General features: G+C 48.8%; 1 protein-coding gene across 5 annotated transcripts; it reads left to right on the top strand.

Annotated features, from left to right (window-relative positions):
• The first annotated feature begins 4,466 nt into the window (after window positions 1-4,466).
• LAS1L (LAS1 like ribosome biogenesis factor) lies at window positions 4,467-24,087 on the top strand. Of its 5 annotated transcripts, none has more exons than XM_082680930.1 (15): window positions 4,467-4,878; window positions 5,656-5,781; window positions 6,788-6,857; window positions 7,689-7,770; window positions 8,220-8,504; window positions 8,788-8,834; window positions 9,696-9,805; window positions 11,547-11,632; window positions 11,985-12,035; window positions 12,349-12,555; window positions 12,913-13,060; window positions 18,140-18,681; window positions 21,632-21,782; window positions 23,052-23,212; window positions 23,711-23,850. In XM_082680930.1, the coding sequence occupies exons 1-15, from the start codon at window positions 4,688-4,690 to the stop codon at window positions 23,722-23,724; spliced, it is 2,271 nt and encodes a 756-aa protein (XP_082537056.1). In that variant the 5' UTR covers window positions 4,467-4,687; the 3' UTR covers window positions 23,725-23,850. The 5 variants fall into 5 exon arrangements, with proteins under 5 accessions (XP_082537056.1, XP_082537060.1, XP_082537059.1 ...); XM_082680933.1 differs by having other exon boundaries at window positions 4,468-4,878; window positions 23,149-23,212; window positions 23,711-23,829; XM_082680934.1 differs by lacking the exons at window positions 23,052-23,212; window positions 23,711-23,850 and adding an exon at window positions 22,283-23,034.

Genomic DNA, 24,087 nt, shown 5'->3' with positions numbered 1-24,087 from the left:
ACTTTCATGCTAATAGTAGAGGAGCATCTAGCTTTATTAAGGAGAAACACATAATCTAAGAATTGGAACAGAAGCCCTGTCCAGGTAGATTAAGGGTTAAGTGGGAACTTTGGATCTATAAGGCTGTCCGCAATTTTGGCAGAGAGCTGAAAGAAGCCAAGTCGTAACTGTTACTTCAGAACAAAAGATGGAGGCTAGACACAAATAACAACTCCCTAATGTGAGCATTATTAGTGTCTACAACCAATCCTTAAGCAGATAAAAGTTCCCTTTTGACTGAGATACAACCTATTTATTCAGGGCACTGGATAAGATGAACTATGGAGTCCCCTTCATTGGGAAGTTTTTATGATTCTAGAGAGAATCTTACAATAGAAGCAGGCAGTTAACCTGAGATGTGTTCTCTGGCTATTACCTCCCAGAGCTGATTCCGAGTATTGTTGGATAGAACAATAAATGTGACACAGTGGCTTCCATTCTCAAATGGGTTATCTACTTCTCTGAGGAAATTCTACCACTTTATGGCTTTAGAAGGCTGGTGATTTTGGAAGGGACATTAGCCACCCCCCACAACCTGCCCTGAAATTCCTCAGAAGGTTCCATTCCTATGGATAAGGCACTATCTTCTCCATTTAAAATGTAAATTCTCCTTTGTCTCAGAAGTTTAGCCTTTCAATTTGTTTTTCCTAGTTATCAAAAAGAGGCCTGGATTAAAAACAAAGTTTGAGAAAAACTGCAATACTACCTTAGTAGGAGTTGATGTGGTTTATTCAGGAATTCATTCAGCAAGCAAGGATAAGGCTGATTGAAGCCCTGGATTTCCCCACTTTTGAAGCTTTCATGGTCTGAAGCAGATCTGTAAACAGGTAAATCATAGCCTATGTCTGAGGTTATGGAAAGCCTGGACTTCAGAGCCTTATATACCTGGGAGGGAATTGCATTTCCCTCCTTTCTTAATGGCACCATTTAAAGCCATGCAGCTGAGCTTTGGTTTTCTCATCTGTAGACTGATGAGAATAAAACCAACTTCATAGAATTGTGAGCACCACGTGAAAGATAAAATGCACAGGGCAATTAAGGAGATGATTTTATTCAGGTTATAGCCATAGGGAGAAGGCTCAAAGAAAAGAAAGTAAATTTAGAGTTTTATAGACATAGGTAAACAAAAGAGTCATCACAAGTCTATGGGAGTCATGAGGAAGTATGGAGAGGGTCTGATCTCGGAATATGCCAGGGCAATGTGTTACTATACAATTAGCATCTTTTTTAGAACAAGAAAGGGTGAGGGAGTTTTTCAACTGTGGCTGCTTTCTTGGAGCCCAGGGCTCAGGTAAAGTTTAATGTTATCAAGCACTTAGCATGGGGCCTGGCCCATGGTAGGCATTCAGCAAATGTTTCTTTCCTTCTCTTCCTCCAATAGAAAGATGTGGATAGTGGTGTGGTGAGAAACCTGTGGTGAGAAAGGCCTGACAGATTTACTCTGCATGAGAGAACTAGATTTGACAAAGGATGTTGAATCTTAAAGGATGAATAATTTTTTGCCAAAAAGAGGGAGGAAAGAACATTATTGATAGTGCTAATGTAAGAGATAAAGGCATAGCGGCTTACAGGAGATTTGCATGTTCAGAGACCAGCTGTAACTTCAATGTGCTACAAGGAGTAACTAGACATAAGGTAGGTTAGAGCCAAATTGTAAAAATGCTTCAAAAGCCATTTAATGCCTGCTGTTTCAGGAAAATAGTCCAGGAATTTATGATTCTGACAAGATTAGATTCCAGTTTATGAGAACCCCTTCCCTGCTGTGTAAGGGATGGAGGCAGGGAGATCAGTTAGCAAAGTAGTACATGATCCAGAGAGGATCAAGGCCTGAACTAGAGCAATGGCCATGAGGATGTCAAGGAGAGGACTGAATTTAAAAAATAGTAAGTAGAATTTACTAGACAGATTATGTAGTTGTGGGGAAGGTCAGCATGGAGGTGAGGGAGGAAGTGGAATAGTGGACAATGATACTGTTAAAAGCAGTATAGGCTAATATTTCAAGTACTTACAATGTGCTGAGCACAGTTCTAAGGGCTCTACACTTATCTCTTTTAACCCACATAAGAGTCCTATGAAGTAAGTGCTCTTTTTTCTCCATTTTTAAATGAAGAAAATGAGGCATACAGAAGTTAAATAACTTGCTCAAGTTTTTACAGATAGTAGGTGGTGAAGCTAGAATTCAAGCCCAAGTTGTCTGAGTGCAGAGACTGAACTTTGGATGACTATGTGAATAGTGTTGCCATTTACTAGGATTGAAGGCTATTGGATGGGGGCAGACTTATGGGGAAAATATTTTAGTTTTGGACAGGTTGATATTGAGTGCAATTATTAAATGGGTCTGGAGCTCCAGAGAAAGATTAGGATCAGAGCTGGAGATTTGAAGGGCATCTACTTATAGGCAGGTGCTCAGAAGGGGCCTTAGGACTGCCTTAGGTGAATGGGATGCACAAATTGGGGGTGGGTAGAGGGAGGGAAATGGTGAAACATATAAGGGGAAGCAGTAGCTTGAAGACAAATTTGATCCACTTTAAGATTTTACAAGCAATGCCTTAGACTTGGAGAGTGCTCATTTAATTCAAGCCCACTGGCACATCTAGAGGTGTCCTGCAGCATCAAATGTCTAGGGATTCCTAGGATTCTTGAGCATGTGCTAGGATAGATTCCATAGTGCCTGTGGTAGGCTGAATTGCAACGCCCCCCCCCCCCACTGGCAGAACATCCACATCCTAACCCCTGGTACCTGTGAACATTACTTTATATGGTAAAATAAATAAAGAATGCTATTTTATACAGTAACATTAATTTTAAAAATAAATTTAATTGCAGATATAATTAAATTAAAGTTCTTAAAATGGGGATATTACCCTGCATTATCCAGATGGGCCCTAAATACAATCACATGTAGTAGAGGGACGCAGAGGGAGATCTTACACACACCAAGAAAAGGTGAAGTGAAGACAAAGCAGAGAGACATTTGAAGATGCTGGTTTTGAAGATTGAAGTGATGTGGCTATAAGCCAAGGAATGCCAGTAGCCTCCAGAAGCTGGAAAAGACAAGGAATGGATTTCCCCCTAGAATAGCCAGCAGGACTCTGGCCCTGCCAGCACCTTGATTTCAGCCAAACTGTACTGATTTTAGACTTCTGACTTCCAGAACTGTGAGATAATTTCTGTTGTTTTAAGCCACCAAGTTTGTGGAAATTTGTTATAGCATCCACAGGAAATTAATGCAGGGCCTCCTCAAAGCTATCACTACTTAACAGACTTGATCCAGTAATTCCTAATTCTCAATAGGTGTCAGGCCTCATTTGCCACATATTAGACATGGTACTCTTGTTATGTGCTTTGTCAAGTTTTCTTGGAACACATGGAATAGGGAGACCCTCAAATTCATAGGGAAGGAATGGGGAAGGATAGGGCCCTTTACCTGAAAAGTACTATCCAAAAATAACCTCTAAACCAAAATGTTCATGAATGATTCCTGCAGACCTGGCAACTTCTCTGACTGGATTGAATCTTAAGGGGTCATATAAGCCATCTCCCTGTCTTTGCCTGCACACAGCTAAGAGCCTGAGCATGGAGAGGGTATCTGGTTTCTGGAAGACACCTCGCCTACTGTTTGGCATGGCTACTCAGGACAGAGTAACTATCATTCAAGAACCATGGGCAGACTAGATCTTAGGAGAAGATGGCTGGAGAAAGAAGCACATATAGAGAATGGATTGGAATTTATTGATGTAAAGTGCAAAAGAGTTACTCCCAGCAATGCTGTTAGAGTGTTAGCAACAGTTCTCTCTCATGTGTTAGATTGGAAAATAACTTCTGTGAGAAAGATTGGGACAGAGTCTTGAACATATTTTAGCCAACCCATAAAATCAGAAGGGTTTCATAATATTGCTTTCCCCTCCAGAACTCCAGAATCCCAAGAAATTGTGCAGAAAAACTAAGTATACCTTTGTGGATGTTGAAACCAACATAGCAGTGGAATGCTGGCAGAGTAAAATCCTACAATTTTCAGCTATGGAAAAGAACCTAGAGATCACCCAGTCTAAGCTCCTCACTGTACAGATGTGAAACCCAGCAGAGTTTTTTTAACCCAACTTTAGATATTTAGGTACTAGATATTTGTTCTGCAGTCTTGCTTTAGAGTCCATAGTGTTTTACTGGATCAGGTATTGATTCATGGCAATGAAAACATTAAGCGTTTTTCCAGTACACTGGACGCCCACAATCCCTCCCCGGCCCGCCAGGGAGCGCAAACTAAAATTCCTCCTGCAGCCCAGAAGTGTCCCTCCGGGTCTGGGACAGAATTCCGTTAGCAACCAGGAAATTAGCGGAACCTTGAGGCTGAATGCTTGCAGCTGGTACGGTTGCTTTGAGGAAAGAACACTTCCGGTCGGAGAGGCCGTTCCCGCAACTTGTGGTTTGGTCAGCCTCTAGCTCTCGCGTTTCGATTTGCCGCGCTAACGGTGGGAGGCGGGCTTGCGTCGGGGTCACACTCTCCCATTGGTTGCTGTTGCGGCGGCGGTTTGGAGTTAGGGTAGCACGTTGAGCTGGAGGCTGTGCGGAGTGCGGCGGCCCAAAGCCTGGCAACGAGCCCGGTGTCTGGTGGTAATCCGGGATTGAGCCAGGCCTGAGTCCCCGGGGGATGGATCGCGTGTGGAGTGCGTGGTGCGGGAAGTGCGTCAAAGAGAAAGGGTCGCCGCCACTCTGGGCCCAGCGCATCGTGGTCGCCTGGCTCAGTAGGGCCGAGTGGGATCAGGTGACAGTGTATCTGTTCTCTGACGACCATAAATTGCAGCGGTACGCGCTGAACCGCATCACCGTGTGGAGGAGCAGGTAAGGCGGCAGGCTTAGCCCTCCTGCCTGCGTGCTGGTGGCACTTCACCTCTTCCTTTGTAGAATTTCCATAAGGCCTTATTACCCAGTTTTCTCCTAAATGCCTAATGGCCCCCCGCTACGCGTAGTTTGGGCATTGCTTGTCTCCCAAGTGCCCGGGGGAAGGTCGCAGCCAAGCTCGTGCACTAATCCCTTTTGCGGAAAGAAACGGGGTGTGCCTCAACAGCCCTTTTGTCAAGTCTGTGAGCTTTGATCCTTACCTTCTCTCATCTTGGGGTGGGTGCCGATGAGAGGGCACCGCTGTGGCTGAGCCAGCCTTGTCTTAAGGAGTAGCACTCTAGGGTGGATTTCTGATTCGAAATAGAAAGGGGGTGGGGGGAGCTTGCCTGCAAAAGCATGTTTGAATGGAGCGCTTCAGTCCAGTTGGTAAGATTTAGTTGGGAGCAGACAAGGGGCTAATGCCTCCAAGAATAAGGTCTTCTCTGGGTGAAAGAGTTGAGGGTTTCACGGTGAAAGAAAGGAGTGTGTCCACACTTAATTGTTGATTGGCTGTGTAGCAGTTAGATATCCTTTGTATGTCCTAAACCAGCCTCTCATGTCCTGTGTACTATTGGATCCCAGGGACATTACCCTCCCTCTTCCCAGCTTCTTGATTTGTGTCTATCCACACACTCTTGAGCCAGTATATAATTGCAATAACCTACAACCTAGGTTCTGAGATGGAGGGTGGGCCTGTGTAAAGGACCTTTATGATGGTGCTGGACTGTGGCCCTTTAGGTTAGGCAACGAACTCCCCCTGGCAGTGGCTTCTACTGCAGACCTGGTACGCTGTAAGCTCATGGATGTAACTGGTGGCTTGGGCACTGATGAACTTAGACTGCTCTATGGCATGGCATTGGTCAGGTAAGACCTACATGGGTAGGGGTGTGGGGGGGTGGTTTTTTGAGGGGGGGGCGTGGGCTTAGCACATGATAAGCAAAGTTTGGCTTTGGGTTCTACCTGAAGCAAAAAGCCTTGTGTGTCCCTGTGTATGGGTCACCTTATGATTGCTTAATGTGACAGCTTTTGGTACCCCCTGTTAACACACATTCCTCTTTTTTCCTGAGAGCCTTCTCTCTTCCGTTTTTCTTTCCCTCTCTTTGGAATGTTGGGTGGGGGTGGTTCAGACCAAGTGGTCTCTATGGGTCTCTTCCAGCCTTGACAGTTTGATTTACTTTCCCCCTTTTACTCTTTCACCCAGAGGAACTTTTCAACATGGTTCAATGCCCTTGCCCATGATTTAATGTGGATTTTCTAATCCTACCCCTACCTACACCTTTTTTCCATTCTCTCCACGAACACTGAAAGGTTACTGAGTTGTGGAGATGGAGACATGGGCCAGGAGTTCCTGATTTACAAAGCGACTCAGAGTGGTTCTAGCTGTATCATGTACATCAGGAAAAAGGTTGCCTCTGAGTTTTCTCATCTGTCAGAGTCTTTGCTTAGCTCATACTGTTTGCCTTGTCTGCCTTGAGGTCCTCCCTAGCTCTTCTTACCTTCTCCATTGTTTAGCTGTGCTCCCCATATCATTTGATGTAGTCCTTTGTTGTAGCATTTATAACATATTATGTTCTAGCATAATATATTATATTATGTCATGATTATTTATCCTAGACTGAACTCTTCAAGGCCAGAGCAGTGTCTTATTCATTTGTATGGCTTCAGTACAGGGCAGAGTCTCAGTAAATGTTAGACTGGATGGAACCATTCCTGCTCTGGTTGACACCAACCATAAGAACAGGACAGAACAGTCATTGGAAAGGTTGTGGAAATGCAAGTCGACAGTAACTCAGCAAGGTGTTTTAAAGCCCCACTGGTTTGAATAAAACAGTTACTTGGGCTATGCCACTTATTTCTCCCCCAAACTCAGGTTTGTGAACCTTATCTCGGAGAGGAAGACAAAGTTTGCCAAGCTCCCTCTCAAGTTCCTGGCTCAGGAGGTGTGTATGATAAAGTGGACTTGCTAAATTCTCTCTTCTCAGGAGGACTCACTAATGGGGCATGGGGTGATATGGATACAGTCAGACTAGCTCATCCCATCACTGTCAGCCAAGCCCAGCAAGAACCCCAGAGCCTCAACTTCTAGCTTGAAAGAAGCAGACCTGCTCCCTTGCTCATGGCTGCTATCTTCAGTGGGCTTGGCCTGCCCAGCTTGCTGGGAGTGGCCCAGGTGAAGCTGAAGCACCCCAATGCACCCCTGAGTGGGGACAGGAAAGAGGTGGCAGTTAAAGTGCCTGCCCTCTGGTTGTTGACAGTCTGAAGGAGGAGAAAAACTCAGCCAAGCAGGGTGAAAATGCAAGACATTCCCGCCTTGAGTGAGTATGGGAGGTGTGTAGAGACCCAGATGGCAGACAGGTTCTCAGCCATCAAGAGAAGCTTCCTGGAGGAGGTCTGGGAGAGAAGGAGGAAGGGAGGAAGAGAGGGGAGAGTAAAGGGTACCCTGGGAGAGCAACTGGTACAGACAAGGGCAGAGGGAGGCTGAAGAAGGTGATTGTTAATGCTCATTCACAGGAATCTCTTCATTGGAGGAGGGTAGTTGGTGGTTGGGGGAGGCGAGTGTCTTCTGATTTTCAAGATCACTTCCACAGAGCGTAAAGAGAATCAGGAGACTTGGTTCCTAATCTTGGCTCTGCCACTAAGAACGGAACCTCCTCTCAGGAGCTCAGTTTCTCTATCTGTAAAATGGGGAGAAGCCAGGTTAGTTCATCTCTGTGGCCCTTTCTGCTTTAATATTTTCTAATTTCTGCACTCACACCCTCCCCCATAATCAGGTGAACATTCCGGATTGGATTGTTGAACTTCGCCATGAGTTGACCCACAAGAAAATGCCCCATATAAATGACTGCCGCAGGGGTGAGTCCCCAGGGAGTATACCTATCACAGTTTAGCCCAGAGGCCTGGGCTACGTGGCACTGTGGGGGGAGAGAGAGGGAGGAGGGTCTTCACTTGGGGTCAGAGCTGAGACTAGGGTGAGGTGAGTGAGGCATTTGCCTTGGACACAAACTTTAAGGAGTCTCTGTTCTCCCACTTGCTAGCCCCGTGCCGTTTTTGGCATCCCATCTTCAAGTCTGGTATAGGTTTTTTCTAGGAAATGTGCTGGTGAGTGGGAGGAAGCAAAGAACTCGGGGATAACCCAGAGCAAGAGGGGCTGCTTCTAGATATTTGAGATTTGTGCCTCCTTGGAGCCAAGCCTCTTACCTGGGGCCTCCCCATAATGTTAGCAAGATGAGGCTGGAGGCCTGCTAGGAGCTGCTTTCCTGGGCTGTTACTATGGCGCTGCCTTCCTTCCTCCCCTCCTTTAGGCTGTTACTTTGTCCTGGATTGGCTCCAGAAGACCTACTGGTGCCGCCAACTGGAGAACAGCCTAAGAGAGACCTGGGAGTTGGAGGAGGACAGGGAAGAGACAGATGAAGAAGACCAAGAGGAAGATAAGAACATTGTCGTTGATGACATCACAGAACAGAAACCAGAGCCTAAGGATGAGGAGAAAGGTGCAGAGCTGGATGTTAAGGCTGATGGAGACAGCGAAGGCAACAAAGAGGTTGATCCACATTGGCAAAAGGCTGTGAGACATAAAGAGTTGTATGGTAGGTGTCCTTGATACAGAAAGGGGCCCATGAGCTTGGAAGACTCGGACTTAGGTTGACTCTGGTTATTTCCCTGGCTCAGTATTTCCTCTGGGGTTGTGGTGAGGCTTAGCTTAAAAAAATTACTGTCACAAATCATCTTCCTTGAGCTCCATGAGGCAGGAGAGCCAAGAATTCTAGTTCCCAATTTACAACTCAAGAAATGAGGTGAGAGGGCTCAAAATTCCATCAGGAGCAAGACACAGGGCTGGCTGCTCTATCTGTTTCCCTATTCTGTTTTCAGAAAGAGCCCGAGAACTGCTGGTATCCTATGAAGAGGAGCAGTTTAAGGTAAGAAAGTGCCCTTGACTTGGCCTGTTTTCATCTGCCCCAGCCATTTCTTCCCCCTTGCCAGCTACCTGAGAGAAGTCTTGAGAATGAAATTTAAAGAAAAGTGGCAAAGCTTGGAAAGCTCTTCCAAAACTCTTCTTGGAAAGAGAGAGAGGGGAAGTAGGAAGGAGACAAGAGGAGCAGAGTCCAGTTGGCCGATCCTGCACATCACTGGAAGTTTGTGGATAATCGGTCCCACTGGGTGGTAGGGAACAACAGGGTTTAGGTGGTTGCTTAGACCTGCGGTACTGCAGCTGATCAGCAGATGGCGTCCAGGAACCTTCCTAGATCAGGTGAGCTTGAGGGGTGCTGTTTTAGCAGGAAGGGAGGTAAGCTTAGAAACCATTCACCTCAACCCTTCCTTTTCACAGATGAAGAAATTGAAGCCATGGATGAGTGAAATGACTGGCCCAATGTCACATATGCAGTTAGTGATAGAACCAGGACAAGAACCTGAGTCTCCTGATTCACTTTCTTCCATAACCCATTGCTTCCTTTCACCCCTTGGTCCAAGAGTCTCTGCCCAACTCCAGCCAAATGCCCCCATTGGATATCTATGTATTGGATTATCTGGTTATTGACAGCCACAATAACAAGGGAATTTGGAGGGTGGGGAGGGAGGAAGAAGAGAAAGTCTGGAGTTTGAGAGTCAGGATATTTTTAGTTGCAGGACCAATAGGGACATTGTGGGCTCACCTCTGCATACCCTGCCGTATCCCCTGAAGGGACATGCTGAGAGGTCCTATGAGAAGGAATCCTGGAGGGATGGGGGGGTGTTACCTGGCTGAACCAGCCTTCTGATGGGACCCTCTTTGCTGGCAGGTGCTGGAGAAATTTAGGTATTTACCTCAGGCCATTAAGGCGTGGAATAACCTGTCCCCACCTGTAGAATGCATCCTGGCAGAGCTCAAGGGCATTACATGGGAGAACAGGTGTGTAACTAGGTAATCAGGGGCTGCCTACTCTCTAGGGTAGAGCGTAGCAGCCTCACTGAAATTGGTTTTCATATCCCAGCTTGCCAACCTCTGCTGTAGGAAATCCCAGGGATAATCTTGACCCACCACGGGTGACCTTGCATTTCACATGATCCTCTTCCCCAAACCCTGCCAGCTACCAGGTGGGGTTTGCCTACTCTGAGTAACTGAAATGGCCAGAGGCAGGAATGTCTACCGTCATCCATCCCCTGGCCAGCTTTGTTCCTGTTTGTCCAGTGGTATGTGGAGCTCTTGGCAACTAGGAAAAGCCGTTAACCTTTTGCTTTTTCACTGCCGATCTCTTGTCCGAGTTTGAGGTAAAAGATATATGGTAGGCACTGCTGGTCTCTTTTGAACTGCTATTAGAGAGGATCAACATCCCCTGGATAATTGTGGTTGAGGAGAGAGAGGAGGGGCCTTCCCAGGGCCTGGATCCTCCAAAGACTAAGTCCCCACTGACCCACCCAGTATGGCCATGAGCCTTATTTTCCCCTCAAAGTAGTACTCAGTTCAGTCAGAGCAGACAGTGTCTATCCATTCCTTTCCTCCCTGGCTCTTTGGGGCTTGCTACCTACATTCAGCTGGAAAGGGCTTTGGGAAGAGGTTGGAAAGAATCTGGGATGGAGCGGAGAGTATAGGAAGGTGGTGTATGTGGCAGAGTGGGCCTGGGTGGGGAGCCTGCAGTGCAGGTTAGGATTGTCCCTGGCGTCTTCTTTATTCCCAGGATACCAGTAGTTCCAAAGGTGTTTTATCAGTGTCTGCCCAGCCTAGGCTTCTTAGCTGTACCCTTCAGTAAAGGGGTGAGTGGTGGCCCCCTCCGTAGCTTGGAAAACTATCCTTGTGCTATACAGTAGCGTCTGCCTGGTCATGCTGAGCAGGCAACTGGCTGACTGTTTTAAGTGCTCTTCCTGCATACTGACCTGAGGAGATGGGAGATGGATGGAAGGACAACTCTTTCCTCCTTGAGCCTGGTAGAGGGAGGGATCTGAGCATGACAACCCTCCAGACACTGAGACACCTTGGGAGCTCTTGTTCCCCCTCAGCCCAATCAGCTAGGAGAGCCTCTCTTAGGGAACTGCTAGCTCTGGAGGAGACAGCTGGATGTTGCTGGTTTTGGTTTAAGCTAGATGGGGATGAGAGATTACCCCTATAGCTTATACTTTTAACCTCTGTATCTTAGTTCTGGGTTCTTGGGGTCCTTAGGAATGAGGATAATATAATATTTGGCCCAGCAATTGAGTCCCCAAAGTTTCTGCTTGTAAGATCTGAAAGAGGGTAACCAGGGAGAAGGGAAGCGTAGGAGACTGGAGGACTGTCAAGGGAAACAAAGACTAAGCAGGAACTAAAGTCTAAAAGCCCTTGACCCTATAACCTCAGGCATTTAACTCCTTTGTGGGCCTGGGACTTTTCTTCATCTGTGCTTTCGGACTTGTTAAGCCACTACTGCCCTTGTTATGGGCCTTAGATTTGCCTGTGCTAGGTAAATGCTTGTTCAAAACCCACAGATCCCAGTCTTTGGCTCAGCCCCTGACTCAGGGAGGCTGAGGCCTGAGAACCAACTGTCATCTGCCTTCCTTTTCCCCCATGCTGGTTTGGCCATTTGAGTCAAAGGCATTAGCTGCCTTGGGAGTGGGTAGGGGAGTAGAAGAGGGTCTTCTGCCTGTTTCATTTTACTTAATTTAGTGTCCTCTTGCTCCAGGGAGGCTCTGCTAGATGCTTTTCTGGATGACGGCTTTCTCATCCCCACATTTGAACAGTTGGCGGCTTTGCAGTTAGACTATGAAGGTAGGGTCCTGGAGGCTCGATGCAGCCTTAGGGTACTGTGTATCCTGGGCAAGAACACCAGGGGTGGGCTGGGTGGCCCTGGACTGGGAGGTAAGGGCTGTTTACTGCTGTTCCATAGCTACTGGAAGCCCTCTTGGCTGAGCAGAACATGTAGCCCCACTGATAAGTAGTTATTGGGCTATCCTTAGGTGGCCTGGAATTGGGTGGGGTAAGGTGGGCTGGGGTGGGGGTGGGGGTCTTAATGCCATTATTGTGCTATGTTAATTGTGATCTAGCCACTTGGTAGAGAGCTAGAACAGCAGAACTGGAAGGGCCTTGTGAGGTCATCTAGTCCAACATCCTCATGTTACAGATGGGCAGACTGAGGTCCAGAGAGGGGAAAGTACTGACCCAAAGTCACACAGTGAGTTATTGACAAAGCCGAAGCTAGAACCAGAACTCTTTTTCTTTTATATTCTATTTTGAGTCAGTTGTTGTTTACCAGATACTAACTGGTTTCTCTCCCCGCTCTTCTACTTTCCTCTTTCCTCCTGTTCTGCGGTGGCAACTCTGTTATTGTTGGTGGGGCCCCCTCTTCTTCTCCCTCTCTCTCCTCCTCTTCCTCTCTTCCTTCTCTCTCTCCCTCTTTCCCTTTCTCGCCTTCTTCCCTCCCTCCTTCCTTCTCTCTCCCTCCCTGCCTCCCCTTTTCCTGTCAATGGGTGTTTCTCACAAACCAGAAAACGTGGACTTGAATGACGTCCTGGTGCCAAGGCCGTTCTCTCAATTCTGGCAGCCCCTGCTCAGGGGCCTCCACTCCCAGACCTTCACACAGGCCCTGCTGGAAAGGATGCTCTCTGAGCTGCCAGCCCTGGGGGACACTGGGATCCGGCCCACCTACATCCTCAGATGGACCATTGAACTGATCGTGGCTAACACCAAAACTGGTGAGGGAGACTAGCCCTAGCCCCAGGGCCTAATGCAGCCCAGGCAAGAGCATCTGCCACTGTGCTCAGCTCTCGACTGAATAGCACCAGGAGGACACATCCCTTGTGAAAGGTTTAGGTCTGCCCAAGAGGGCCCCACAGCAGCAGTGGACAAATCTCCCTTCACATTTTTCTTCTCAGAACCAAGTAAACTGGACTGGGGCAAAGGGTCCTGAATACTTTGAGCAATTGGGAGGTATAGAATGGGGAGTCGGAGTCTGGGGAGACAGGGATGGGCAGAGCCAAGCTTTTCAAGGTGCAAGATTGGGTGGGGGGGATTTCTAGTTCCTTCTCCTCAGGCCCTCTCTTCTCTCTCAGGACGGAACGCCCGCCGGTTTTCTGCAAGCCAGTGGGAAGCGAGGAAGAACTGGAGGCTATTCAACTGCTCTGCCTCCCTTGACTGGCCCCAGGTGGTTGAGTCCTGCTTGGGTTCACCTTGCTGGGCCAGCCCCCAACTCCTTCAGCTGTAAGTCTCTTGAATTCCATTCGGTAAGAGGGTGAGACCCTGCAGGCCTCAGGGCCACACAGCCCTAGAATGGCACAGTTGGACGAGCCCTTGCAAGGACATCTAGTCCTGTCGCCGTCCTACTAACAGATGAGAGAATTGAGTCCCAGAGAGGGTAGGGTATTCTTGCCTAAGATCACAGAGCTTAAGACGTGGCTGAACTGAGTCCAGTATGAAAATGGACAAGGCAACCCCCCTAGAGTGGTTAGCACAGTGGCCTGTACAGAGTAAGTGCACAATAAATGGTAGCTGCTGTTTATTATTGAACCCATTCTTCTGACTTTACGCCCAGTGCTGTCTCTATTATCTTCCCAAAGTATACCTCTCATAGGTGCTTAACTACCTTCAGTGGCTCCTTACTGCCTTCCTAATGAGGTCTAGGCTTCTTAGCCTGACATTCAAAGATCTTTCTGATTCTGCCCCAACCTATCATGACAACCATACCTCCTGTGATTCCCCTTTACCCAGTCTCCTCTGGGCGCTGTGGTCAAACTGAATATTGCGCTGGTTCCTGTAAATACCTGTGGTTGTCTCCCTTTTTTTCTGTCATTTCCTGACCCTGAGCCACTTCCCTCATACTCATGGAAGGCTTTAGCACCCAATTCTCTTCCTGCTTTCTGGAATGATATCTGTTTCATTTGAGTGACCCATCTGACACTGCAGCTCCTCACCTCCAGTGACCTTCATTCTCCACTACACTCAGCAACCCACTTCCATCACTCAGAGCTATTCCACCTCTGAAAGCTTACATCCCAGCATCCCACTCGGTGACCACCACCTGTTGTCCTACCAGTTCTCACCCTCGCATCCCACAACATCTGCTCTTTGCCTGCCTCCAGACCTCCATCCCTCCATTTCTTACCCGCCTCAATTTTGCTTCCCCTCAATCCTATCTGTGGTTGATCACTTCAACCACCCATCATCAGCATCCTCAGCTCTGCCCATCCCTTGGTGTGTCTGACTTGCAAACCCCCAAGCTAGGAGTGATCCTCCCCACTCTGCTTCTCCCACTCCTCAGCCCGGGTAGCTGAGCTCTGCTGGAGAAAACCACATAGCCCTGCAGATTGCTGCCACTGCAGAGGTATGATTTTTAATCTCAAGCCAGGCCTCAGTTCTGCTTGTCTGAACTTTTACTTGTTTTCTGCCCACTTTCTCTCCTGTTTCCTGACTGTTCTGAAAACCTTACCACTCATCTCAAGCCCCATCCCCCCCTCCCATCTCACCCTAGCTTCCTCAAGCACATGGAGGCCTCCAGCAGGGCCCCCTTGACCTGAGGTCCAGCCCTCATGAACTGATCTTCGGCTACACTCAACGTTGTCGCCAGTCTCAGTATGAGGTGGCCTTGCCCAACCTCAAAGCCTTCCCTCCACTTGTGCTCTCTGCTAGCATCACTGGGGCCTCACCCCAGCCTCTCCTTTGCTCTACTGGCTCTTACTCTTCAACCTGTGAACAGTGCCTGAGTTTTTCTTATCTTTAAACCAAACAACAACAACAACAACAACACAAGCAAAATCTCCTTTGACCCTGCATCCCTCTGTTGGGTTATCACTAGCTTATCACTCCTTCCTTTCCTATCAAAACATCTTAAAAGAGTAGTCTATACTCAGCAGTCTCAATTTCCTCACTACCTTCTTACTCCTCAAGCTGCTGCAATTTGGCATTCATCCCCAGAGCTGCTTTGACCTAATTACCAAATCCAGTGGGCCCTTGTCCATTGCCTGTCTGCCGCATTGATGCTGTTTACCACTCCCTCCTTCAAATGCCTGTGCTTTTTTACTAGTTCCAGTAAAGTGCCAAAGCTCAAATCTCTTTATCTAGCTCAGGCCTTTCCCCTAAGATTAAACCTCCTGTATTTGACCGCATGCCAGATATCTCCCCTTAGATGGCCTCCAGTCACCTTACTGTGACCAAAAGAGCATGGATCATCTTACTCCCCACCCCAGCCCCAAAGTGAACTTCTTCCTCTGCTCCCTATCTCACTTGGTGGCAGCACTATCTACTGTGTCATGTTGATTCTCTCAAGTACTTCTCAAATCTGAGATTCGTGTCTATTTCCCCTAGTGTCTCCTTCCCTCTATCAGACTAAGCTTTTCAAGGACAAGGGTTCTGCATTAGCCATCTGTGCCCCAGCACGCCATGCAAGTCCAGGCCCCAAATAAACCTCAGTAAATGCTGAACTGAACTGTACTCTGCTGTCTCATTGCCAGCAGTGCTGTCTTTGGTGGGAGCTGAGTCCAGGCTTGAGGAATAAATGAAGTGGGAGTCTGGATGCTAAGACCGTCTTAGTCCCCTGATCTTTCCCATGGAGTCAGAAAGTCTTTCTTGAACCCTAATGACATTTGGGGCACAGTTGTATCTTATAAGTAACTTATAAGAGAAAAAAGTAGCCTTGTTGACAAAAGACAGCCAGTTCAAGACCTCCAGGAGATGAGACTGAACCAAACAGCCAAATCTCCAGATGTGTATGCTCTAGACTGGAAGTGATATGGATGGGTGGGAAACTGGGAGGAGAACCAAAAAATCCTAGAGGCATTTGAGCAATTCCAGCAAGAGAAAGAATAAAGGAAATTTCAAAATTCTGAAGGAATATGGCATATGTATGTAATGGGGGGAGGGAATGAAAAGAGCAGCATGGAAAGGTTGGATAAGTGGCCTTCAAGGTACTTTCCAATCCTAAGTGCCTACAGAGTGGAAGCTGCTGGTCTTGGAGAAGTCTGGACCACAGAGATCTTCTCCCAACCCAAGCATACCAGCGGGATGCGACACATGCCAGCAGTAACAGCGGCTCACTTGGGTACGATTTCTTGTGCACAGATCCTGCCTTTCGCAGATAATCGGTGAATCTAGTCCTAATCATCCTGTTACACAGATTGGGAAATGGGATTTCCCCAGGTATTAGGCTGCAAGTCAGTAACAAGTCTGCAAGTCAGAGCTGGGGCCAGAAACCAGATTCCAGATATACTGTCCTTACTCCTGTGCTCTTTCTACAGTGTTCCATTAGATTGCACATACAGAACATGACTTTTCTTTTCCCCACAGGAAAAATAAAAGATACCACTGGCAATTAAGTGTCGGACATGGTGCTGTGTTTGTAGAAGCATTTTCATTTAACTTGACACAGCAGTCTTTGGAGGTGGAGATATTATATACTTTTATTTGACAGATAAGAAAGACACCAAGGTTCTGAATAGTGTGAAGTGACTTATCCAAAAGTCATGCAATTTGTTGGTGGTGGGACAGGGATTTGGGCCCAGGGCTTATGAGTCCAAAGTCCACCTTCTTTCCACCAGCCTGACCTGTGACCTTCTCAGTCCCTAGCTGTGACCAGGCAAACCCGAGGAAGGAGATGGATTTTAAGATTCATATCACCCCTGCACCTCAGTGGTCAGACTAGACAGCTTGAGAGAGTGGGTGTGTAATAATAATAAACAGTGGTAATATGGCATCTTGCCAACATAAAGTACCTGGGAATATTTATTATTAATCCTACAAATGGACCACAGTGAGAGGGAAGAGAGTTTCTCTCTGGCTTTTCCTCTTAGTAGTAAGGCTGGAAGCTTTTTGAAAGCTTCCCCCAGCCAGCCAATATCAAGTCAGTTTGAGCCAGTGCCATCTTGGAATGTGAAATTAGCCCTGCAGAGAGGGTCTCCCAGTGGAGTCACTAGCTCCCAGCCCTACCCCCAGCAGCCAGTGACCAGCAACCACACCTATGTGTCTGGTCTGCCTATGGGGCCCAGAGAGAAAACAGCCCGCTGAGCACATGGCCCTTCCTTCTGTGAACAACCCACAATTTAAACTCAATACACTTAGAAGGAAACTATCCATCTGTCCATCCTACCATGCCTCCAGCGGTGACCAGGTGCCTGCTGGGTGCCCAGTTCTATGTGAGGCTCTGCAAGGGGTACTCACCCTCTTCCTCCCCAGGAGCTCTCCTTCCCAACCGCTCTGTGTTTGTTGGTGGTTTTGCTGTTAGCGCCGTCCTTTGTATGCACGATGTCGTCATCTTTAACTCCCCTCTGCCTTCCCCCCTACCATCTGATCACCAAGCCCTGCTCTCTGTCTGTCCTTCATAGCTTCTCTCCCTCCCATCGCTGCTGCCAGTGCCCTAGGTCAGCCCTCACCGACTCTCCCTGACTCCAGGCTGCCCCACCCAGGCCATCCTCCACATGGTCACCATGGTGATCTTCAGAAATGCAGCCTTCACCTGTGCTTGAGCACACGTCAGATGACCCCCTCCACCCAACACACACACACTTAACCTTTGCAGGCTTCTCTTGCTCCCACAGCTGCTCAGCACAGCCCTTCCGCTCGAGCCAGGCTACTCTCACCGCATGCACACAGCCCGGTGTGCTCGCTCTTGTCTCTGCACAAAGCCTTCCCTTGATCTCTCCTGCCCTCCTTGTGCTCTCTGCCTCCCCCCAGCTCCTGTAGTGCCCAGGTCTGCATTGCTCATCTGGCCTCCCGCCCACATTCTGCTTTGTCTTGTCAGCTGCTGCTTTTTTTTTTTTCTTTTCCTCCATTCCAGGCTGGGCTGTAGTTGTCTCCCAAAAGGGATCACACTTTGTGTTCCATGCAGAAGGAGCACAGCACACTTCCAGGCATATCTTTGGAGCTCAGGATACATTGCTCGGCTAAAGAGAGGGATCTATTCTCATGTCCAGCCCTGCAGGCCTGTTGGCTAGTTTGTGTATTTACATAGCATTTCAGTACAGATTAATAGCTCTCATTTATTGATTGCTTACTATGTGCCAGGCACTGTGCCAGGCATTCTGTGTGAGCTATCTTATTTACTCCTTTCAACAACCCTCTAAGTTAGGTGCCATTATTGTCCTCATTTTACTGAGAGTGGAAGTGAGCCACAGAGATGAATTACGGAGCTCGTTCAGGGTCCATGGCCCTATTGTATCTGTGTTTTGTCTGCTCTACTGCACTGCCTTTCAGAGGCAGGTCTGGAAGCTCAGAGACCAAATTGAAACTGGAGTTTTGGGATATAAAATGACTTGAGATTTTGAATCTTTCTTACTCCATCCCTCTGCTCAGCATCTTCAAAGCCATGGGGCAGGTCCTGCCAGACGAGGAGCAGGAGAAGCTGCTGCGCATCTGTTCCATTTATACCCAGAGTGGAGAAAACAACCTGGTGCAGGAGGGCTCAGAGGCTTCCCCCATTGGGAAGTCTCCATACACACTGGACAGCCTGTACTGGAGCCTCAAACCAGCTGGCTCGAGCTCTGGACCTGAAGGAGAAGCCCAGCAACAGGAGGAACAGGGCAGCCTTAATGATGCCAAGGAAGATGAGAAGAAGAAGCAAGAGGCCTTGGAAGACCAGATGGAAGAGGAGGAGGGAGAGGAGGAGGAAGAGGAAAATGATGACCAGAAGTGGGAGGAGGAGGAGGAAGGTGATGATGATGACGACGACGACGACGACGACGATGATGACGACGACGGCGAAGATGAGGAGGAGGAAGACAGGATGGAAGTGGGGCCTTTCTCTATGGAGGAAGAGTCCCCCACTGCTGAGAATGCCAGGCTCCTGGCCCAGAAAAGAGGAGCTTTAGAGGGCTCTACATGGCAAGTTAGCTCAGGTAAGAAGCCTGATATCCACTTTCTCCCCACATCTATCTTCCCTCTCTGGCTGGCTCTTGAGGCTTCCCTTCACCCTAGAGAAAGGATGGAAAGTAGCAGGAGGTAGCCAGCATGAGGCAAGCCTGGGAGACAGCCTGGTGTGTGGATGACAGCTGGTTTCCCTCCCCCTTAAGATGGAGCATGTGAGCGCCAGGGACCTTAGCACTGTCATGCTGCCAGCTGCCTCATGCAGAGAGCATATTCAGAGAGGTTGGTGTGGGTGTGGGCACTGGGCAGCAAAACACAGAAAGCTAGAGTTAGGTGGTTGATATATGTATGATTCTGCGTGTGTTTTTCATGTGCAGTGATCAGGGCAAGGAGCCAAAGAATAGTGCTTTCTGTGTATATGTGAATGTGTATGGACACGTGGAGGCTGGTTGGTGATAGGACAGGATTTTGCTGTGTGTATGAGAAAGAAGGAACCCAAGGGTATTCAGTCAGTGGAAGTGGAAATGAGATCAGAAGGGGGAGAATAAGGAGCAGTGCAGTTTTTTGGTGAGTATGCAAGTTAGTGAGACAAAGCCAGGAGGGAGCAGGGGGTTGAATGGTAGGTGGAGGAACATGAGTCAGCTCCTGAGGGTGGTTTTTTGAATGCCCTCATTTGGGTTGGGGAGCAGGAACCTTAAGGCAGGGGGACTCCGCAGGAATGAACAGTCTGATGTGTGCACATGGGCATGTGTGTATGTGTACACGCTGGAGGCAGGGGTAGACATGGGGCACAGCCCATGTGATGGAGCCTGGGGCTGGGACTGGGTATGCTGTGGGGTAGGCTTGGTGGGGAACAATAGGGAGAGAAAGGGGAAGCAGTGAAAGAGCTTAGGGGAAAAGTGAAGTCTTTGCCCTTATGGACGTGTGTGTGGAAGGGCTGGGACATAAAGGCCCTGAGTGCTACAGATGGGGGAACATATCTGTGTGTGTGTGTGTGTGTGTGTGTGTGTGTGTGTGTGTGTGTGTGTGAATGGGTATTGCTTGCATGTGCTGGACAAACCAAGGCGCAGCAACAGAGAAATCTCTTAGAGCAAGGAGGGCTGTGTTTGTAAATATTCAAAGGGAGGGGCAGTGACTCAGGCAGAATTTTGTGTGTGTGTGTGTGTGTGTGTGTGTGAGAGAGAGAGAGAGAGAGAGAGAGAGAGAAAGAGAGAGAGTAGGGGTTGTGAAAAGAGAAAGTGTGAAGTGGGCTGTATGTGCATCTGTGCATACATGCACACATGGTCATATATGTTTTTGGAAGAGGAGGCAGGGTTGCTAAGACCTATGAGGACCAGGAGGCATCTGTATGAGGGAGAGAAGTGGAAACAATAAGAGGTGGGGGGATATGGAAAGGCCTGAAAACAGGCAGTGAAACAGCCATGTTGAGATGGCCTATGTGGTCTGTGCTATCACTGAGGGGACATGTACAAAGGTATCAGGCTAGAGAGCCAAGGGCAGTGATGTAGACAGGGTTGGGAGTAGGGAGGATGGTCAGGTCAGTGACAGACATGGGGGAATGGTCCCTGTGTACAAAGGTGTCTTTGTATACATAGGGCAATGCAGGGTGTTAAGAGTCACAACTTCCTTCGTGTAAGAGAGCCAGGGATGGGGAGATGGGCAAGCAGAGGTACAGCCCTTCCTGCGGGGGTTCTTTGGGTAACATAAAACTCTAGTCCAGGGTTGATACTTTCCAGAATGCCAGGGGCATAATGACAGGGAGAATTCTTTGGGTACCAGGGAGATGCAGGAGGCCAGAAACTGGATCTACTTGGAGGAGCTCACCAGTGAAGGCTTCGCTTGAAAACACTGGATGCACTAGTGTAAGGATGGGGAAGGGATTTAATATAATACTGTGTGGAGGGTACTTAAGTGATAGGACAGAGTGGGTGGGGAGTGCCTGACATGGTCCATTCCGAAGTGGAGTATGGCAGGGGCGGGGAGGGGTTGTGAATGTGGAAAGGCCTAGGGCATTGAAATCTTTCCCTCTCCCCCTTGTTGTTACTTCCTCTGTATGTGTATACACATATGTGGAGATGCAGGGACGTTAAGATTTCTGGTTTGTGTGCCTGTGCAGGAGAAGTATGAGAGGCAGGGAGTAAAACTGGAAACATTTGTTGAGTGGAGGGTTTGGTCGGTGTGCTTATGTATGTATATTGAGGCATCTATAGGGGGTGGGATATGCAATGAGACAGTCCTTTCCTAGAGAAGGGATGTTCTTTGTGTGCACATCTGGGGCAACAAGACCTTGCAGGGGGCAGGGAGAGCATGATAACTGCTGAGAGAGTGTTCACCCTGAGGTGGTATGTGGGCCTGTATGTATATCTCTCAAGGCAAGGCTACTAAGAAATGATGTGGCACTCAAACATGTTGGGGGGGGAGGGGTGGTTGTGCATAGATGTGTAGGATATCTAGGTCATTCAGATATGCAGAGGTATCTTTCAGTTTGGGGAGGAGGTGTGGTGGGAATTCAGGGGCATCCAGACTCTCCAGGATATATATATATGCGTGTGTGAAAATAGGGGTGAGGGTGAGCGATTGAGGCAGTGATACAGCCAGGTCTGAAGAAGGTGTCATCTGTATCTGTGTAGGGACATGTTTGGGGAAGTAGGAGAAGAAGAGTGGAGAGGAACAAAAATGTCTACAGTTGTGATAGTTGTGTGCATGGTATGCGGGGGTTGGGGGTGGCTGTGGTGGGGGTGCTGCATGTGAACACATAGGAGGACCATGAAGAGTGTATGGGGGAGTATGGAAGGGACAGGGAATGCTAAGGTGGAGAGGAGAAATGATGAGAAATGATGCAGAGAGGAGTGAGGATGAAGATACACAGCCTGTGCTGAGCAGGCTAAGTAAGGTGGGTGGATGGACAGAGTAGGTGGGCTTGTGCACCCATATGAGAACTAGCTCATCAGCCCTCTCTTGCCTCCTCACTTTGCTCCACAGAAGATGTACGATGGGACACTTTCCCCTTAGGCCGAATGCCAGGTCAGACCGAAGACCCATCAGAGCTTATGCTGGAGAATTATGACACCATGTATCTTTTGGACCAGCCTGTGCTAGACCAGCGGCTGGAACCCCCAACATGCAAGACTGGGTGAGTGCCCATGGCAGCAGGATTTCTCACCCCTTTCTCTGCCTCCCACAGGAGGGAGGGAGGAAGGGAAGAACATAGAGTGGGGTGGTTGGGGGAGGTAACTGTCCCCAGTCAGGGCCAAAATGAGTGAAATATAAGCTCCAGTCCCTGGCTGGGCCCTTGCCAGGAGTCCCAGCCCCTAGTGTGGGGGACCAGTGAGGCAGCCACACAGAACTGGCTTGGCATCCCTCTCAGATTGCATCTGGTTTGTGCATGCATGCATGTGTGTGTGTGTTTATGTGTATGTATGTGTGTGTGTGTGTGTGTGTGTGTGTGTTGGGAAGGGAGAGGTCCATAGCTTTCAACAGATTCTCTAAAGGATCCACCACTCCTAAAAAGTCAAGAACGGGTGCTCTAATTAACTTCTTCATGTTCCTGAGGAGAAAACTGAGGCCCAGAAAGGGGAAGAGATTTGTCCAAAGGTGCACAGAGTAATCAGTAGGCCTCCCTGCACTGTCCAGGCATCTTGGTAGCAAGGCCTATGCAGGGCTCCATGCTGTCCCTCGAAACTCACCTCTGGATCACAGGCGTAGGAGCCCTTGGGTCATCAGGAAGGCAGGAACCAAGCAGCCCTTGCTGAGGGGCTCTGCTGGTAACACAGAGGAGCCCGTCCAGAGGGCCTGTACATTCCAGAATGTGGGGCCATTGTGACTGGGACAATCCTGTGAGTACCAGAGAGAGACCTCTGTGGGCCCCTGAAACAGTCTGTCCCTGTGCTGCCTGCCCACTTCATGGGAGATGAGCCCTTCTTCCTCTAGACATTCAGAGAGAGGGCTATGGAACCCAGGGACCCCAGCAACAGGCCAGGCCCAAGGCAGTGTCATGGACTCTCTGCTGTAAGCCGGGGCAGCAGGCCTCTTGGAGAGAAGAGGAGGCAGTGGGGGAAGCCAGGTTGTCTGTAGTTGCGAGTGGGGCCCACATGTCTGAGAGAGAGACCTCCTCTCCCTTGGGTAGGGCTGTCTTGATGAACATCAAGGTATCAAGGGTGAATTGTGGGCAGGTAGAGCTGTTTTATCCAGAAGGAGGCCCAGTCCCACACCCCCTGTAGTAGGGAGACTTCCTCAGCTGGAGCCAGCGTGCCTGCCCCTGCTCCTTGTCTCAGCTCCACCCCGACTTGGCTGTGTGGCCTTGAGCAAGTCCTTTTTCATCTCTGAGCCTCAGTTCCCTTGTCTGTGAGATGGTGAGTGATGGGAGGGGATGGGGCTAGATCATCTCTAAGGGTTTTTTCAGCTGCATTAGTGTAACCGTGGATCTCCCTGAGAGGAAAGATGATGGCTTTGCTCTCAGCTGTCACCCTCATCTACCTGGAAGAACTTTTGACCTGCAGGAAGCAGGGGAAGCAAGAGTGTTCCGAGCAGGGCCAGGGAAGAGGAGGGCAGTCTTCTCCCTAGGTCAGTTCTGCAATCCTGAGATGGGAGCTGGGCCTAGCCCTGCAGCCTAAGCCTGGCCTTGGGCCCCTTAACCTGCTGTTGGGGTGGGAGGGATCCAGCTCAGGGTCCTCTGGGCCCCCAAGATCTAGGGCCTTAGAAGAAAGCCTATTAAGGCAGCCACTTTTAATGCCTTCCTGGGGGTAGGGTGGTACGGGTCTTCCTTTCCTACCTCAACCCAATTAGCTCTGCTTTAATCTGGTTTATGTACTGGGGTTCTATATAAAGTTTCATTTGAAAAATTCCACTCCTTTTCTCCCTCCTCCCTCAACTGAGGGCAGGGCAGAGCCACCCCTGGGGCCCATCTTGAAGTGGTTTCTCAGATGTGTTCCAGTCTCTTTGTAAAGCCAGGCAAGAGGGTGGGCCCTTCCCATAGACACACACATCAAGCACCCTTAGCCCCTCTAGAGCCTAAAGCTGCCTCCTTCCCTGACTGACCTCCCCTCTCCCCTCTCTTTGCAGCACCCTGGGCCTGAGCTGCAGCATTGGCAGTGGCAACTGCAGCAACGGCAGCAATGACAGTGGCAACTTGGACGGCCTTCTCTGGAGCCAGGGCCAGCTGCATGGGCTCAAAAGTGGCCTACAGCTCTTCTGATGCCAGCCCTGGTGCAGGTGTTCATCCAGTGCTACTGGGGCAACAGCCCACTCTCCCCCACTCTGCCAGTGCACCTAATGCTCCATAAAACAAGCTGGGAGACAGCCTGCATCAGCCATATCAGCTCAGCTTTCAAAATCACAGTAGGATTCAAAATCACAGTAGGATTTTGAATATGTTTTATTTTGTTTTGCTTTGTTTCATTTTGTTTTTTGTTTTGAAAAACAATAAACAGGCAACTGTT

Source organism: Grampus griseus, assembly GCF_964374135.1.
Source record: "Grampus griseus genome assembly, chromosome: X".
Lineage (NCBI taxonomy): Eukaryota > Metazoa > Chordata > Mammalia > Artiodactyla > Delphinidae > Grampus > Grampus griseus.
The sequence above is the reverse complement of the archived record's forward strand: the minus strand, read 5'-3'. Positions and strand labels throughout refer to the sequence as shown.

Excerpts from the sequence above, each read along its gene's own strand:
- LAS1L (XM_082680934.1), top strand. The coding sequence starts at position 4,688 with ATGGATCGCGTGTGGAGTGCGTGGTGCGGGAAGTGCGTCAAAGAGAAA. Across the intron at positions 7,771-8,219 it reads TATAAATGACTGCCGCAGGG|GCTGTTACTTTGTCCTGGAT; the intron begins GTGAGTCCCCAG and ends CCCCTCCTTTAG. Across the intron at positions 9,806-11,546 it reads GGCATTACATGGGAGAACAG|GGAGGCTCTGCTAGATGCTT; the intron begins GTGTGTAACTAG and ends CTCTTGCTCCAG.